General features: G+C 35.1%; 1 protein-coding gene across 6 annotated transcripts in view; it reads left to right on the forward strand.

Annotated features, from left to right (window-relative positions):
* CCDC141 (coiled-coil domain containing 141) overlaps window positions 1–18560 on the forward strand; it is a 227616-nt gene that overhangs the window by 65523 nt on the left and 143533 nt on the right. For all 6 annotated transcript variants that reach the window (XM_074399403.1, XM_074399405.1, XM_003921815.3 and 3 more), the window contains exons 4-5: window positions 9477–9668; window positions 12973–13081. In XM_074399403.1, the coding sequence (XP_074255504.1) occupies window positions 9477–9668; window positions 12973–13081 (301 nt within the window). The remainder of the gene's footprint in view (window positions 1–9476; window positions 9669–12972; window positions 13082–18560) is intronic.

Consider the following 18560-nt stretch of genomic DNA (forward strand, 5'->3'; position numbering starts at 1 on the left):
TTTGCCCTGCCCTAGAGATTTGTGGAAATTTGAACTTGAGAGAGATGATTTAGGGCACATGGCAGAAGAAATTTCTAAGCAGCAAAGCATTCAAGAGATGAATTAGGTGCTGTTAAAGGCATTCAGTTTTATAAGGGAAGCAGAGTATAAACATTTGGAAAATTTGCAGCTTGACAATGCAATAGAAAAGAAGATCCCATTTTCTGAGAAGAAATTCAAGTCAGCAGAAATTTATATAAAAAAACAAGGAGCTAATCCCCAAGAAATGGGGAAAATGTCTCCAGGGCATGTCAGAGGTCTTAATGGCAGCCCCTCCCATCACAGGCCTGGAGGCCTAGGAGGAAAAGTGGTTTTGGGGGCCTGGCCCAGGGCCTGTGTGCAGCCTAGGGATTTGGTGCCCTATGACCTAGCCACTACAGTCATGGCTGAAAGGGGCCAACACAGTGCTTGGGCCATGGCTTCAGAGGGTGCAAACCTCAAGCCTTGGCAGCTTCCATGTGGTTTCTAGCCTGTGGGTACAGAGAAGTCAATAACTGGGTTTGGTACCCTCCACCTAGATTTCAGTGAATGTATGGAAATGCCTGGATGCCCAGGCAGAAGTTTGCTTCAGCGGCAGGGCCCTCATGCAGGGCAGTGCTAGGGCAGTATGGAAGGGAAATATGGGGTTGGAGTCCCCAAACAGAATACCTTCTGGAGCATTGCCCCTGGAGTTCTGAGAAGAGGGCCACTGTCCTCCAGACCCCAGAATGGTAGATCCACTGACAGCAGTAGAAGCTGGAAAAACTATAGACACTCAATGCCAGCCCATGAAAGCAACCAGGAGAGAGACTGTACCCTGCTAAGCCATAGGGGTGGAGCTGCCCAAGTTCATGGGAACCTACCTCTTGCATCAGTGTGACCTGGATGTGAGACAGAGAGTGAAAAAAGATCATTATGGAGCTTTATGATTTGACTACTCTGCTAGATTTTGGACTAGCGTGGGGCCTGTTGCTACTTTGCGTTGGCCAATTTCTCCCTTTCAGAATGGCTGTATTTACCCAATGCCTGTACCTCCATTGTATCTAGGAAGTAAGTAACTTGCTTTTGATTTTACAGACTCATAGGTGTGAAGGGACTTACCTTGTCTCAGATGAGACTTTGGACTGTGGACTTTTAACTTAATGCTGAAATGAGTTAAGATTTTGGGGACTGTTGGGAAGGCATGATTGGTTTTCAATATAAGGACATGAGACTTGGGAGGGGCCGGAGGTGGAATGATGTGGTTTGGCTGTGTCCCCACCCAAATCTCATCTTGAATTCCCACATGCTGTAGGAAAGACATGTGGGAGGTAATTGAATCATGGGGTCAGGTCTTCCCCATGCTGTTCTCTTGATAGTGAATAAGTCTCATGAGATCTGATCATTTTTAAAATGGAAGTTTCTCTACACAAGCTCTCTCTTTGCTGCCACCAGCCCCTTTAGATGTAACCTGCTCCTCCTTGCCTTCTGCTATGATTGTGAGACTTCCCAAGCCACATGTAACTGTGAGATCTCCATTAAACATCTTTCCTTTGTAAATTCCCCAGTCTTGGGTATGTCTTTATCAGCAATGTAAAAACAGACTAATACATAGCTTTTATTAGGTAATTCTAGTGTAATAGATAACTCCAAAATAGCAATGGCTTACAAATAACAGATTTTATCTTACCATGTTGGCTGCATGGTAATTGCAGTTCAGGTTCATGTGTCTTCTTTATTTTAGAATCCAGGCTAAAGGAGTGTATTAGTCTGTTCCATGCTCCTAATAAATACATACTTGAAACTGGGTAATTTATAAAGGAAAGAGGTTTAATTGACTCACAGTTCACCATGGCTAGGGAAGCCTCAGGAAACTTACAATCATGGTGGAAGGGGATGCAAACACATCCTTCTTCCCATGGCAGCAGCAAGGAGAAGTGCCAAGAAAAAGGAGGAAATGTCCGTTATAAAACAATCTGCTCTTGTGAGAACTCTCTCACTATCCCAAGAACAGCGGCATGGGGATAACTGTCCCCATGATTCAGTCATCTCTCACCAGATCCCTCCCATGACACATGGTAATTATGGGAACTACAGTTCAAGATGAGATTTGGGTGGGGATACACTGAAACCTTATCAAGGAGCAACACCTATTCATGGAAAGAGCAATGATAGACTCACTCATTGGTTCTTAATACTTCTACTCAGAAATGGCACACAAAACTTCTGTTCACATTTTTTAGTCTAACCCAGTTGCACAGACAAGTCTGGTTTTAGGAGGCATAGAAGTACAATCCTCTTACAAAGAGAAGCAGCAAATAACTGGGGAAAATAATATAATTAAAGTGTGTAATGTGTCTTAGAATATAATTTGGAAGAATAAGGAAGGAAAGGACAACTTAGGTCCATGATTCCAATACAGCAATGGCATGTGCTTTTTTTCTTTTAAGAATAAGTCTATTTTACATAATTGCAAAAATAAAAATATTTCCTCCACTAATAAAAATAACATATTTTATCATAAAAAACATACAGAAAGATATAAATAAGAATGGGAAATTAACTGGAAAACACCTGGGTAAATACTTAGAGAAATTAAAATACACATCCACCTAAAAACTTATACATAAATATTTATAGCAGATTTATATATAATAGTCAAAAATTGGAAGCATCCGAATTTCCACAGGCAACTAAATAAATTGGCATATTTATCTATTCATTTGGGGACATACTTGAGAAATTAGTCAATATTTTCCATGCTGGTGGCAGTCATCACAGTGATGATGAGGCAGATGATGATAAGATCTTCTTGGGACAATTTTGGTAACATTTTAAAGAAAAATTTCCATTTTGTCCCCATTTTTGTTTTTATTTGCAGAAAATCCAAAACTTGCTGTATACATTTATAGTCCTCAATCTTAATATTATATAATTATGTTAAAAAATTATAATGATACATCATAATTGCACATATTTACAGGATAAATGTGATACTTTGGTACATTCCTACACTGTATAATGATCAAGTCAGGGAATTGGGATATCCATCACCTCAAACAGTTGTGATTTCTTTGTGTTGATGACACTAAATATTTTCACTTTTAGTTATTTTGAAATATATAATAATTAAATATAGTCACTCTACTATCAAACACTACTATCAAACACTTATTTCTTCTATCTAACCGTATTTTTGTACCCATTAACCAACCTCTCTTTACCTCCTTCTTCCTTTCCACCCCGCTAGCCTCTGGTAACCATCATTCTATCTCCACATCCATGAGATCTGCTTATGTTTTTTGTGTATCACTTTTTTCCTTTTAAAATGTCAAAAGTTAAAAAAAATTTTGAAGAGACAAAATTCTTATAACATAAAATTAACCACTTTAAAGTATAAAATGCAGTGGCATTTAGTACATTCACAGTGCTGTGTGTGAAACGTTCAATGTAGAAATAAACTTCTGAAATTGAAATGTTTTATTTGGGAGGAAAGTACTGCAATTCAGGGCATAAATGCAGACTAGCTGGTCTTCAGTATGTCTGAAAAACAAAGAGAAAGTTACAGGTTTTATAAAATGGAGAATATGTATTGCTCTTTGAGAAATGTCATTGCCACTAGTAAGGTTTTGAGGACCGGTAAGCTCTGATTGGCAAGTGACAGCAATGGGCAAAACTAGTCTCAGAGTTGTTTCAGTAGCCAATAGATAAAACTGGTTTCAGGTTATAGTAGGCAGTTTCAGCTTCCAGACTTGCAGGGAATTACATTTTGGGGGCAATGTTTTGTGCCCTGAGTGCTTTTCTCCCTGGACTCTCAACTCTGTTTTAGTTGCACATCACCAATGACCCAATTCATATGATCAATTTTCTCATGGTGCAACTATCACCTCTATTGAGATCGAGAACCTTTCCATCAGTCCAAAAGAAAACTCTGTACCCATTAAGTAGTGATTCCTTATTCGCCCTTTCCCCAGCCCCTGGTAAGCACCATTTTGCTCTTTATTACTAAGATTTTACCTATTCTAGATATTTCATATAAGTGGGATCATGATCATGCATTGTATGACCTTTGGTGTTTGACTTTCACTTAGCATAATGTCTTAGAGGTTCACCAATGTAGCATGTATTGGTTTTCCTTTCCTTTCTCCCTTCCCTCCCCTCCCCTCCCCTCCCCTCCCCTTCCCCTTCTTTCTTTTTTCTTCTTTCTTTTCTTTTCTTTTCTTTTCTTTTCTTTTCTTTACCTTCCATCCCTTCCTTCTTCCTTCCTTCCTTCCTGGCATGTATCAATACTCCCTCATATGAATATAGTACATTTTGTTCATCCATTCACCAGTAAATGGACACTTGGGTTGTTTCTGCCTTTGGGCTATGGTCAATACTGCTGCTGTGAACATGCATGTGCATGCTTTTGTGTGGACATATGTATGCTTCTACTTCCCATGGATATACCTAGGAATGTAATTTCTGGGTCATATGGTAATTCTATGTTTAACTTTTTGAGTAAATGCCAACATATTTTTTTAAAACAGCTGTACCATTATATTATCATCAGCTATGTACATGGATTCCAATTTCTTCATGTTTTTGCTAACACTTGTTATTTTCAATTTTTAAAGGTTATAGCTATCCTAGTGGGTGTGAAGTGACATCTCATTGTGCTTTTGATTTGCACTTTTTCTAAGACTAATCATTTGAGCATCTTTCTGTGCTCTTGTTTGCCATTTATTTCATTTTTTGAGAAATGTCATTTCAAATCATTTGCCCACTTTATGATTGTATTGTTGTACTTTCTATTGTTTTATTTATTTATTTATTTATTTAGAGACAGAGTCTTGTTCTATCACCCAGGCTGGAGTGCACTGGTGTGATTTCAGCTCACTGCAACCTCCCCCTCCTGGACTCAAGCAATTCTCTTGCCTCAGCCCCAAATTAATTAATTAAATTGAAGTAAATTAATTTGAAACCCGAGTAACTAGGATTACAGGCACCCACCACCATGCCTGACTAATTTTTGTATTTTAGCAGAGACTGAGTTTCACTATGTTGGTCAGGCTGGTCTCAAACTCCTGACCTCAGGTGATCTGCCTGCCTCAGCATCCCAAAGTGCTGGGATTACAGGTGTGAGCTGCCGCGGCCAGCCCCTTTCTATTGTTAGGTTGAAAGAGTTCTTTATATATTCTAGATGCTAGATGCTTATCTGTTATATAAATTGCCAATATTTTCTCCCATTCTAAGGATTTTCTTTTTACTTTTTTGGTAGTGTCCTTTGTACATAAAAGTCTTGATTCTGATGAAGTTCAATTTATCTGTTTGTTGTTGTTGTTGCTCATGCTGCTGGTGTCATATCTAAAAAACTGTTGCCAAATTCAAGGTGATGAACATTTACTTGTAAAATTCTTCTAAAAATTTCATAAATTTTAGCTTTTACATTGATATCACTGATACATTTTGAATTAATTTTTTATATGGCATGAGAGGTAAATATTCCACTTTATTCTTTTACATGTGAATATCTAATTGTTCTAGCTCCACTAGTTGAAGAGATTATTCTTTCCTCAGTGAATGGTCCTGACACCATTGTTGAAAATCAATTGCCCATAGGCATATAGGTATATTTCTAAACTCTCAATTCTAGGCCATTGCCCTACATATCTATCCTTATGCCAATACACCTTTTTGATTACTGCTGCTTTGTAGTAGGTACTGAAATTCTTAGAAGTGTGAGGCTTCGAATTTGTCCTTTTTCAAGATTGTTTTGACTGTAGTCCCCTTACAAGTCCATATAAATATGAGGATTATTTCTGCAATTTCTGTCAAAAAGCCTGTGAAATTTTTATATTGATTACATTGAATCTGTGGATTACTTTAGGTAGTACTGGTTTTCAGCAACATTAAGTCTTCCAACTTATGAACATAGGATCTATTTCCATTTGTTTAGGTTGTCTTCAATTTCTTTCAGCAATGATTTTTAGTTTTCCATGTACAAGTCTTTCACCTCCTTGGTTAAACTTATTCCTAGGTATTTTATTCTTTCTGATGCTCCTGTAAGTGGAATTCTTGATTTCCTTTTTAGATTATTTCTGTATAAAGAAACACAACTGATGTTTTTGTGTGTCGATCTCATACTCTGTAACTTTGCTGTATTTTTAAAATTAGCTTTAGCATCATTTCTTCTTTAAACATTTGGTAGAATTCACCAGTGTAGTCATCTCTGCCTAGTGCTTTCTTATTTGGAAGGTTATTATTGATTTAATTTTTTAATAGTTATAGCCTTTGTTCAGATTATCTATTTTTTTCTAGTGTGAATTTTGGTAGCTTGTATCTTTCAAGGAATTTGTCTATTTCATCTCAGTTATCAAATTTGTGGATATAGAGCCATTTTTGGTATTCCTTTTTATCCTTTTAATATCCATGGATCAGTAGTTGTGGTCCCTCATTCATTTCCAATATTAGTAGTTTGTTTCTGTTTCTTTTCTCCTCTCCCCTCCTTTTCCTTTTCCTTTTCCCTTTCCTTTTCCTTTTCCTTTCCTTTTTCCTCCCTCCCTCCCTCCCTTCCTTCCTTCCTGATTAGCTTGACTAGAGATTTTTCAATTTTATTGATCTTTTCTTAGAATCATTTTTGCTTTCATTGATTTTCTGTTGTTTTCGTTTCATTGATTCCTCCTCTAATTTTTATTATTTTCTTCTGTTTACTTAAAATTTAATTTACTCTCTTTCTCTGGTTTCCTATGGTAAAAACTAAAAACACTCAGTCTTTTTTCTTTTCATATTTATATATATTGAATACTATAAATTTTTCTTTAAGCATTGCTATTGTGGCATCTTACAAATTTTGATACATCATATTTTCATTTTCTCATTTAGTTCAAAATATTTTTATTTCCCTTGAGACTTCTTTGACCCATTTTTAAATGTGTTGTTTAATATCCAAATATTATGGTATTTTTCGGCTGTATTTCTGTTACTGACATTTAGTTTAATTTTTGGGGGTCTGAGAATATATTTGTATGATTTCTGTTTTTAAAAATTTGTTAAAGTATGTTTTATGATCCAGTATATGGCCTATCTTATGAATGTTCCATGTAAACTTGAGAGGAAAGTGTGTTCTGCATTGTTGGAGGAATTATTTTATAAATGCCAATTAGATCAAGTTAACTAACGGTGCTGCTCAGTTCATCTATATCCTTAATAATTTTCAGACAGCTGGATATACTGATTATTGATAGAGGGATGTTGACATCTGTATTATAACATATTTATCTATTTCTCCATGTAGTTCTATTAGTTTTGCCTCATGTATTTTGACTCTCTGTTGTTAGGCTCATACACATTTAGAATTCTTATGCCTTCTTGTAGACTGACTCCTTTATAATTTCATAATACCTATCTTAATCTCAAATAATATTTCTTGCTCTAAAATATTCTCTGTCTAGAATTAACATAGGTACTCTAGCTTTCTTTAGATTAATGTTAGCATGGTACATCTTTCTCCATCCATTATTTTTTTTCATCCAGCTTTATTGTGGTATAATTGACAACTAAAAATTGTGTACACCTAAATTGTACAGTATGATGTTTTGAGGTATGTATGTATTGCAAAATAATTAATACATGTTAAATTACTTGAGCTAATTAACATATCAATCACCTCACTTGCTACTCCAATTCATTTACTTTTAATGCATCTCTGCCTTTATATTTGGAGTAGGTTTTTTGTAGATAATATATAGTTGAGTCTTAATATTCCTATCTACTCTGGTAGTCTCTGTTGAACCCAAGAGTGATTGAGCAAGGGCATATAAAACTGTCTCAAAGGTTTTTTAACGTTTTAAAGTCACCTTTTTCTTGCTTCAGCCTTTTTTTTTTTTTTTTTTTTTGGTTGCTTTAAATCTTTGACTACTTTCCAGAGTTCTAACAAAATTAAGACCATTTTTGCTTGCTGTTTTTGATGTTTCTCTACAGGAATGGTCACTGGAGCCACCTACTCTGCCATTTTATTTGACATCTGTCAGCTATTTTAATATTTTATTGGCTTTTCAATTAATCTCCTTAAAAAATTCAATTCTAGTATTTTAATCTGCTAATTTCTGATTTTGTATTTAATCAGTTTATTCCCCTTATTTTGTTGTTTTATTTATTTATTTTTAATAATTTAGACCTGGATGTTGAGATAATTTATTTTCTTTCTTTAAAAACAAAGTTGTCTAATACTATGTATTTTATCTGAGCATAAGGTTAGCTGTATATTCAAGGTTTTTAAATGTAGTAGCCTTATTATTATTTTTAAAGACAGTCTGTAATTGTAGTTTTTATTCTCTATTTGTTTGATGTAACACTGGTTATATCTACTTGAAATATTTCGGTGCAACAGATATGAAGGTTTATGAGTGCCTTTACTGTAGCCTGCACTATTTACCATTATAAATGCCATTTTTAAGCACCGGTGATTTTTGTTTTGATTCCAATTTTGTTCAGTATTATAGTCCTGCTTTCTCTTGTCCGTCTTGTCCTGATATAGCTCATTTCTTTATTTCCAAAAAATATTTCTTTTTAAGGATACTCTGGCAAACACAAATTGGTTAAATTTTGTTGCCTTTTTTTCTCACTCTGATAGCGTTTGTCTTTTTGTTTAAAAGATTAACTCATCCACATTTTTGTGTTAATTGATTTTTAATTATCTTATTGTCACTATGTGTGTGTGTGTATCCTTATGAATCTGCTCTTATTTCTTTTATTTTCTTTGTTGTGTTTTTCTTTATCAGATTTTAAGTTTATCTTTATGTTGATATTTCAGAATTTATTCATAATATTTTAGTCTACTATATTCTTTAAAAATTATGCCTTTATTTTGGTGCCAATTTCAAGAATTATGTGGAACTTATTGAATCCTCCTATCCCTGAATGAGACAATCATGTAAGCACATGTTCCTTTTTATTTTTCATATTTTGTCCAAACAGTACATAATGTTGGTTATGCATATCTAAATTTTTAAATTATGACTATTCTGTTTTTAAAATCTACTCATAATGTTTACATTAAGCATCACAGTCATGTTAACAACTAATGACAATTATTTACAATAAACAGTAAGCGTTACTGGGCTTGTTTGTCACAACCTTTATTCTTGATCATACTTCTAGGTGTGTTCTTACCACTTTTCTTATTTTTTTGGAAATGTGAGATTAACATAATATTCTGTACCATGTGGGAATATAGACATGTATCTTTGCTAAATCTCAGCAGTGTTTGGACAATGTTTAAATGTGAATGCTTTTGGCCTGGCCATGCTCCCTAGTTCACCTCAATCCTGATCATTCCTTCCTTCCTGTTTGATATACTTTCTTGCATAACAGTTTGTGTTTATAAATTCTCTTTCCTAGACTCCATACAATTTCTAATATCTAGGTGTTTAAAATGTGATTCTGTGTTCTTACATTGAGTTAACACCCTGGCTTATGCCTTTTTCTCTTGGACTTAGGCTTTGGAAGATCGGGTATGGGAACTCTTGAAGGAGGCAGACAAGACAGCTGAAGAGAACAAGGATCAGAGTCAGGTCTATGATGCCATGGCCGAGACTCTGGGTGAAGCCTGGGCAGCCCTGGTCTCCATGCTTGAAAGAAGAACGGATCTCCTTAGGTTGACTTCTGAATTTTTTGAAAATGCCTTAGAGGTTTGTGCTTTAAAAACTTCTCCTTTCCCCAAATCAGAGCAAATGAATAGCACTCCTGAAAATGTTTGTTTTTCCACAAATAGACATTGCAATCAGTTAAAAAAAAATTGGCAGAATAACCAAGAAATACATACACAATATATTTAATTTTTGATTGTCAAAAGTAAATTTATTACTATTTTAAGAGTAGGTCTTCAAACGAAAACAAAGTACAGTTAACTAATTAAAATGTGGTAAATTGTTAAGTAATAATAGGAACTCTCATAAGTTATTATGATTTATTTCCCTCTATATAGAAGGTAGTAATATAGTTACTATATCAAACAATTACTCTGATTGTAGGATTACTAAGGAATGCTGGTCTAGAGTGTTATTATCGGCTAAAAGTTGGACAATAAAATTTCCTTTTGCTGCCTATGTTTTAAAAAAGCAATTGTAGAATATTCCATAAGTTATCTGACTCATAAATGTAGCATTTTATGAGTACTTTCCTAAGGCATATAGTTGATTTTCCATAGTTTGAACACCTTAAAATACAAGAGAAGGAAGAAGTCCTTCTGGCCCTAAGAAGGCCATATCTCCTTGTGATTTTTCTCAAATTCTACAATGTTTTGAGGTTTCTAATTTCAAAATGTGAGTTTCAAAGAACATTATCAAAAGAGGTGTTATATTTTGTATAAGACAGTTATTGGAAATTTCACTTTTAATTTCTCTGTCAAGTGGCAGCCCATTCATTTTGATGTGAGAGTGCTGCTTCCTTATGATAAAACACTAGATTTGAAAAATATGACATTTTTTAAACAAAATTTCAGGACTTAAATCCAAAATAATGAAGGAAAGAAGATTAGTAATAGAAACTAAAAATTGGAGTAGGCAATCTCATGCATCATGAACTTGTTTAAAAGCAAAAGGGAGGAATAGAAACCTTCTTATAATTTTCAAGGCTTGTTTTTCACAATTTGAACACTGAAGTTCAACTAATTTCAGAGACCATCTTGGAAGAAGTTTTGTACACAAACTTTCCTTCCTGAAAAGAAATAAGACAGCTGAAATACACCTACAGAGACCAGATTATAGATACATCTGATTCATTCTATCTCAGTAAGTAGGGCATAGGTTTCAGCTGTCCTTGAAACTCAGCTCTTTTGAGCCCAGGAATTTTTTTTTTCTAGCATTAGAGCAATATTTGTTTCTCACTGTGTTTTAGAGTTAATATTAGCTTATTTTCTCCATAATAAATTACTTTCAGATGTAGCATGAAATAAAAGGAAATAGTAGGCCAAACCATAATTCAACCCAACACTCTTATTCTTACACTTGTGTGAATTTTTATTGGATCTAGTGAAAAGACTAATTATTTCTTTTATTATCCTGTTTCCAATTTTGTGGATCACTTCATACTAAACTGAAGACAAACTCCTATATAATCCTTATGCCCCCTTTGTATGTCAAAGCCATTTTTGTTAGTGATGGAAGTGGAGAAAAGAAAATATTGATAAAAGTTAACAGAACTTTAGGGAAGCTTTTTCTGAGTAAAGCATTGTTAGCTTACTGGTTTGTTTATTTATTTTTAATTTTATAGCAAGATGAAATATATGTTAAACAGCAACCTTGGAATGTTTTGTAATGTTCTGCAGGGAACAAACCAACCACCTACTAGGAATGGTTTTTTGTGTGTGTCTTTTGAAATTCTCTTTAAATAATATTTTAAAAATCAGTTATTAGAAATTGAGTGAATTAGAGATGTAAATGATGTGGGTATGACCCTCTTTTATTGAATTATGTGCATGCAGGAGTTTTTGAGAAATGCAAAATTACTAATGATTGCATGGCTGATCATTATTACAGGATTATTTCAGGCTTACAGACATAACTGTCAGTTGGGTATTCTCACCTTGAACACTGTGCTGTAATTTAGGAACACTGCCCCTGAGTGGCAGCAGCAGATGTCCATCAGGTTGTTCTAATAGGATGTCAGAGGCCTTCCTTGCATTTCCAAAACATGTCCCCTGCTCTTCAGTCTCTCATCATTCTGTTTCATTTATAATTGGATTTCATATGGCTGTTGTAATAATCAAACTACAGTAGATTATGTTAATCAAATAGTTACATTAAAATATTAAGAATCCCCAAATTCAAAGTTGGTAGTTTGGAGAAGATTTTAAAAAGAAGATGCATACCATGGTAATCCACTGTGTCTTTCACACTGATACTTTTCCTTAATTAGTTTATTCTAAACCCAGTCCAAAGGTGAATATATTAAAGTGCTCATATAAACTGTAATAATTACTGTTGAAACTTAGTGCTAAAACAAACCAGCTATTTGCCTACCATTACAGACATACTGTGATAGGATAACCAAATATATTTTGCCATCTTCTAAAATTTGTTTCAAAGATTATTTCCCTAAGCATTTTGATGTTAATCATCTCTCTTAACCTCTCACTTTCTCCATGGAGAAAAAGAAAAAGACCAGTCATATTCCTTATCATTTAGAGTGTAAAATTACTATGCATTTTCCTTGAAACAGAGAAGAAATTTCTCACTTGTCATTCTTGGTTCATCTAATCTCATTTTATTTACAGATGCAATACATACAAATTATTGATGAAAATGCAAACAGAATTACAAATTATAGATTCAAATATTAAAATTTTACCTCCTTTCACTCATCCTTAATTTCATTTCTTCTCATTAAGTCACCATTTGGTATGTATTTTTTTGAGACCACTTTCTATACAAATATGTTTAAAATACAGGATTAGACTACATATTATTTGGAAACTTGCATATTTCACTACTAAGTTCAGTTATAGAGGGAAAAAATAACTACAACCTTCTCTCTAAGTGAGTTCTTAAGCTATATTTAGTTGTAAATTTGTAGGTTACTTTTTAGTTAACCTTTACTTGGTTTCCCTTAACTAACTTTCTGCTTATTCTTAACAAAGTGTCTTAGAATGTTGAAAGTGTCTAGATACATAGGACACTATAATTTTGGTTGAAAAATTTAATAGGCATTTGGACAGTAAACAGATTGGTTTACTTCAGCATACATAGTTAGGTATGAAAGGAGAAGAAAGTTCTTACCAATAGCACTTTGTAAATTGACTACATGTAAACACACACACACACAAACACTCTAAGCCAACACACATTCACACAAACATTTGCATGCAAACATACACACTTGCATAAACACATACATCCTCAGTTGGGCTACAAATTTATGAAAAATATCTACAGGTAACTAACAACGGTACATTAATTTTTATACAAATGTCTTTCTTCTATATTTCTATTGTAGTTTGCTGTTAAAATAGACCAAGCTGAAGATTTCCTCCAGAATACTCATGAGTTTGAGAATGCTGAGTCCTTAAAATCACTTCTTCAGCTTCATGAACATCATACTAAAGGCAAGAAATACGTTTATTTCTCACAGAAGTGTTTAGAGGTTTTAAAGGATGTTAATATGAGAATGCTTATATATGACAATATAACTTTGTGTATACCTCAATTTGTTCCAAGAAAAGTTAAATAAAGCTTCATTTTTAGTCATCTTGTGAAAGAAAGAACTAGCTGTAAATATTCTGAGAGGATGGTAGAAGGCATGCCTCCAGGAGATTCTGTTGTTTGTTCTGCTAGAGTTTAGCTCCTGAGTACAGAGGCCATTTCCACCTTGTTCATCCCTTAACCCTCAGCATCTAGCAAGGTGCCTGGCCACATGGTAGAGCCTCAAGAAATATCTCTTAGTTGAATAAATTATTGAATTCAGTGAATGTTCCTTTTCAGGGTCAATAAATAAGGGTCATTCTTTAAAAAGTAGGTCTGGATAAACAAAATTTCTCTTTCAGTATTGCAGTTAAAAAAAAAAATAGTGGATTCTTCCAAATGAAAATCTAACTAAACACTCTGCAAAAAAGATTTTCAATTCCCTCTGAACAACTAAAAAGATAGTCTGCTTGTTAACCAACAATTTGTATGCCAAGCCTTTCTACAAGAATTTGGTGTGGGCCAGGAGAAAAGAAGGGAAGGCATTTGTGGAAGAGTAGTAGTTATCTGTCATCTTTTGCTATGGAAGGAGGTTAGATAGATAGAAACAACCATTACTTTTGTTCCTAATATATCTTCTAATTTTACTGCCAAATAGAACTGGGTCTGGATAGAAAGCCTTCCTGAATTCATTTGTCACAGGTCTAACTTGACTTCTAGCTACACCAGCCTGTCATTCTGGACAGGACCAAAAGGTGTTTTAAAGTCACAAATAGATTTAGCGTTTATATTACCCTTCAAAAGCCTCTAGATAATAGATCATTATGATAAATTACTTATCACAACTTTCTAAAACTCAAAGATTAAAGGACTCAATCTTTCCTATGTAAATTCTTATGAGATCCTACCAAATACATATATGTAATTTCCACTGATTGTTGTCCTGTAGGACCTGTCACTAACGGATTATAAACAGCATCAAAAGTTTGTACTTTTAAGCAGCAGTTGCCCATTATTATACAGCAATAGTAATCTATCTAGGTCCAAAGGAAATGAAATTCCTGATAGGAGACTGGAAGGTAACAGACAGGTTCTGTGGTCTCAATTCAATTTTCTTCCAACCAACATGATCATCACACAGCAGTTTTACCTCCAGAAACCTGACAGGGACAGATGCTATTGTTGAAGAGTTTCAATACTGAGGCAATCAAATGAAAGCATTCTCCAGAGGGACTGGGGGCTTATAGAAGCAGGGGCTTTTCCATAAATATTTGGGAATGGAGCTGGCAGGGGGAACGTAGTCTTAATGCTGTTTTGTTGTTGCTACCGCTGTTAGCTCCTTCAAAGTTCCTGGGATCTGTGGCACTGTGGGCCAGTTTACATGAGGCCCGTGCTGCCTTGCTTGTCCTTCTCTGGCATCCAGCTGACTGTGAGACTGATGTCTTGCTTTTCAGGGATACAGCCTTCGAGAGTCCAGTGGGTCTCCTTAGTCTGAAGAGATGGATAAAAATGCTAGTGGAAGACAGGAAACATAGTTTATTTTTGTAATGAAAAAATATTCTTCCATCTTGATAGCATATGTATTGTGAGAGTTTGTGTCCTTCTGTAATACTTGAAGCACAGAGATGACAGAACTGTGGTCAGGATACCTTGTTCCCAGTTCATGTGCTCAGTGGTGGCTTCAAAAGTTTTTGTTTTCATAAAACAGAAAAAAAATGGGAGTTGATGCCGTTTATTAACCCACTAATTCAGTGGGATATGATTAAGATTCGCTGGTTTGAAATACATAGTCGAGGGTGAAATTCTGATTTTTTAGTTAAGGGCTTCATATCTATTATCTTTAAATTTTAGAAAATAAAATATGTCTATAAGTGCAGCTAGCCATTCCAGTAAGTTTCTGAGATGTTGATCAGTTGAGTAGTACAAAACATGAGTGTTAGGATGACAAAAGCTGGAAAAGCTATAGTCACACTTACCCCTAATAGTCACTTTATTTCAATTAGCTTCACCTATGCTCTCTCCTTATTCAGCAATGCTAAGGTTCCCTTATATGTAAGAAACTTACCTGCAACACTGTGGAAGTCAGAACCAGGATTAACGGGTTGATGTTTCTGCCCTCTGGAATGTTTCAGAACAAGTTGGTTCCCTCCACCACATAACAATCCTTGCTTGAAACAGAAAGAATAATATACCCTCTCCAGGCTTCTCTCTTTTGAGTTAAACTTACCTAGTTAGTTAGTTAAAGATTTTTCTGGCAAAAATGGTTTCCAGATTATTTACTGGCCTAGTTGCCCTCAATCTAAGAACATATAATTAAACACTGTTTTCTGAACCCATAACCTGGTGAGAAACCCAGGGCCGTGTGTCACGGTAGCACATGGCTCTTTTTCTCAGGAAGCAGTTTAGCAGGACATGTACACACCTGGTGACTGCCTCTGTACTTTCCGTGGGTACTTCAATACATCACCTCACACACTGTGTGATAATCATTTATTTTCTTATTAGTCTTCGTCATCAGATTGTGAGACCCTAGATCTCCAAAGCTGAGAATAATATCCAACCCAAAGGATATTTGTTGGGTGTTATTTGCACATAATTTCATTGTAGAACATGGAAGCATGATGCAAAAGAGAGCAACAAGCAAGGTTTTAAAGGGACATTAAGGAAAAGAAAAAGCTCTGAAAAATGAGAACTGCATCCTCTGGTTTTCTAAGGGTCTTCTTAAAATGAATGCAAGAACTGAGAAGCTACATCGCAGAAGGATCATATATTATATGAATAATATAATAAGATATTACTTCTTTCTTCTTAGATGTTGTATATATTTTAAACCTAGCTGGGAACCCATTATACTATTATCTCTACTTTTGTCTATATTTAAAAATACCCATTAATTATGTTCAAGAGAAACCATCCCACCGAGAAACATTTAGAATATTTTTAAAGTATTAGGAAGCAATATCATACATGATCTCAGGACCAAGATGATGACCTTGATGCATTTTAGAAAGTCCTCATTTGGAAAATTTGTTTCACAAGCTATAAACCTATCTACCTTGTATATACCTATTATACCATCTTTAACTGGTTATTCATACTTAATAACTATGGCAAACTATATAGGTATTAATATAAAATATGATGTATTTTATAAACTTTAATAACTTTTTAGATAGATTGAAAATTAAAACCATGAAAATTTCTCAACTAAGTTCACATCACAAGGTATTGTGTCAGTAACTAGGATTTTGTATGTACTGTTATACAATCTTTAAAATAAATTGACTGTAAAGATGTTCTTGAAGGTCACAATATATCTAGACAGTTTACCATTGAGAAAAAAATGCATCACTTTGTAAGATCAACTGATGAAATAAATAGCTAGGAAAATGTAAACTGTGAAAAAGTAAGACATAAGAAACTGACAGAAAGATTGAGGGAACCGGCAGAGGAAACTGAGGGAAGAATCCATCCAGCTCAGTGGCCATCGTGGTAGCAGGTAACTGACTGACTCAGCCTGGGTACATTTTACAAGTTAGCACTGTCTCAGGAGGCTGTATCCCTGGTAATACTTGGGTAGTGGTTATACTATTTTGGCAGAAGGTAACACAGAAAACCAGAAAAAAAAATGTGAATTGCAATTTTGACTAATTGTACATATTCTCATGAGAACCAGAACAGCTTGAACATTAGTCTGCAATATACTAAGGGCCTAAAGTTGTGCCTCCCTCTCTCATTTGCAAAGTCTAATGTGTAAGAGTGAGTTGTAGGAAGGAAGGAAACCATGTGGAGACCCTGCTCCCTCCCCAAACTTCTTGTATGTGTGTGTGTGTGGTGTGTGTGTGTGTGTGTGTGTGTGTGTGTGTGTGTGTGTGCAGCTGTTCACAGTATCATAACAAGCTCTTCAAACGCAAAGGAAAATACTGTTTTTATATATAAAAGGAGAATCCATCATACTTCTTACTTCGTTAAGGCTATAGAAATTAAACTCTTCAGTCTGAAAGGCAAGGCCTGCTTTAAGCTGTCTTTACCTCGTTTCTCTAGTTGTGTCTTTCACCTCCCTGTAAGAACTTGTTTTAAACAGACAGGTCTTTTCCTGAGCACTACCCCCAACCCCATCTTGTTCATGTTTGCTTTCATTACTTTTGTTTTTTTTTTTTTCCCAAGAAATTGACTTCAATTATAATGTTCTCTCTGACTTTTCTTATGTTATTTACATTCTCCTGTCCTGACCTGGTTGATGTCTGTGGCTATTTTTGTCGTTTGTTTCTTTGCATTGTTGACTCACAATCAAATTGCCCAGGTTGCATAATCACATTCTCCTCATTCTGAACAGATACTACTAGCTAATGTTTTACAGGACAGATCTAGGTCATGTGGAATAAACTACTTTGAGTTATTTCCTTTTCATCTCAAAATGTCTTTTTACGGTATATTCACTTACCTCATTCTCTCCTCCTGCTTTCCAAAAAAAGGTGTCAATTGAGAAAGAAACTGGCCCAACTACCTCAGCCTACATCATGGCTGTGTAATAAACTGCCAAAAGTTAGAGTGCTGAAGCTGAGCATGTCCCTATAGTGGAAAGAACACTGAGCTATACTAATCACAAGTCTTGTGTTTCACCACTGCGTCAGCCCATTTTTATTAGTGTCAGGCTTGGTGAGGTGCTTACTCTCTGAGTGTTCGCCACAGTTCCCCAACGTGAAAATAAAATTTAAAAAAAAAGCAGAATATTTGACCCTATTATTCTCTCAAGATACAATCCTAGCATTTTCTTTTCTTCTAACAACAAGTGTCTCAAAGATTGTCCTGCTTGCTGCCTTCCCACTTCTCAGCTCACTTTCTTCTCACTTTTCAACCTGGTAACTTGCCTTCTGTTTCCATCACAAAACCCAAATCTTCTTCTCAACTTCTCCTTGTTATATCTTTGAAGAACTTCTGATCTCTAATATTTGTAGTTCCCTCAGTTTTTCCCCCTCTTTCAAAACATTTGTTCTCACTCAAGCATTCTACAAAAATGATTGCAAATCTTCTGTGCCAGTCACCATGCTAAGTGCTGGGGATGCAGTCACGATCTCTATCCTCACGCTGCAATGGTGCCTAGTGGCAAAGACGGACATTAAATGTAAGAGTATTTAATCCTGTCTGATTTGTCCTTTGAGGAAGTGGCAGTTGACATGGAGTATAAGTATAGTAAAGGTAAAGAAGGAGGGGGTTGAGGAGAATGGTGTCCTTGTGAGTGGGCGTAGTGAAAAGTTCAGGGTCGGGAAGGGGTATAGCGTGTGTGAGGAATTTAAAGAAGATAAGAATGAAAAGTTGAGAGATTGAGGCAATTTGAAAAGGAAGGAAGAGACTAGACCATGCCAGCCTAGTCATCTACATTAAGGGGTCTGTCTATAACTT

The sequence above is a fragment of the Saimiri boliviensis genome, chromosome 5, assembly GCF_048565385.1.
Source record: "Saimiri boliviensis isolate mSaiBol1 chromosome 5, mSaiBol1.pri, whole genome shotgun sequence".
Lineage (NCBI taxonomy): Eukaryota > Metazoa > Chordata > Mammalia > Primates > Cebidae > Saimiri > Saimiri boliviensis.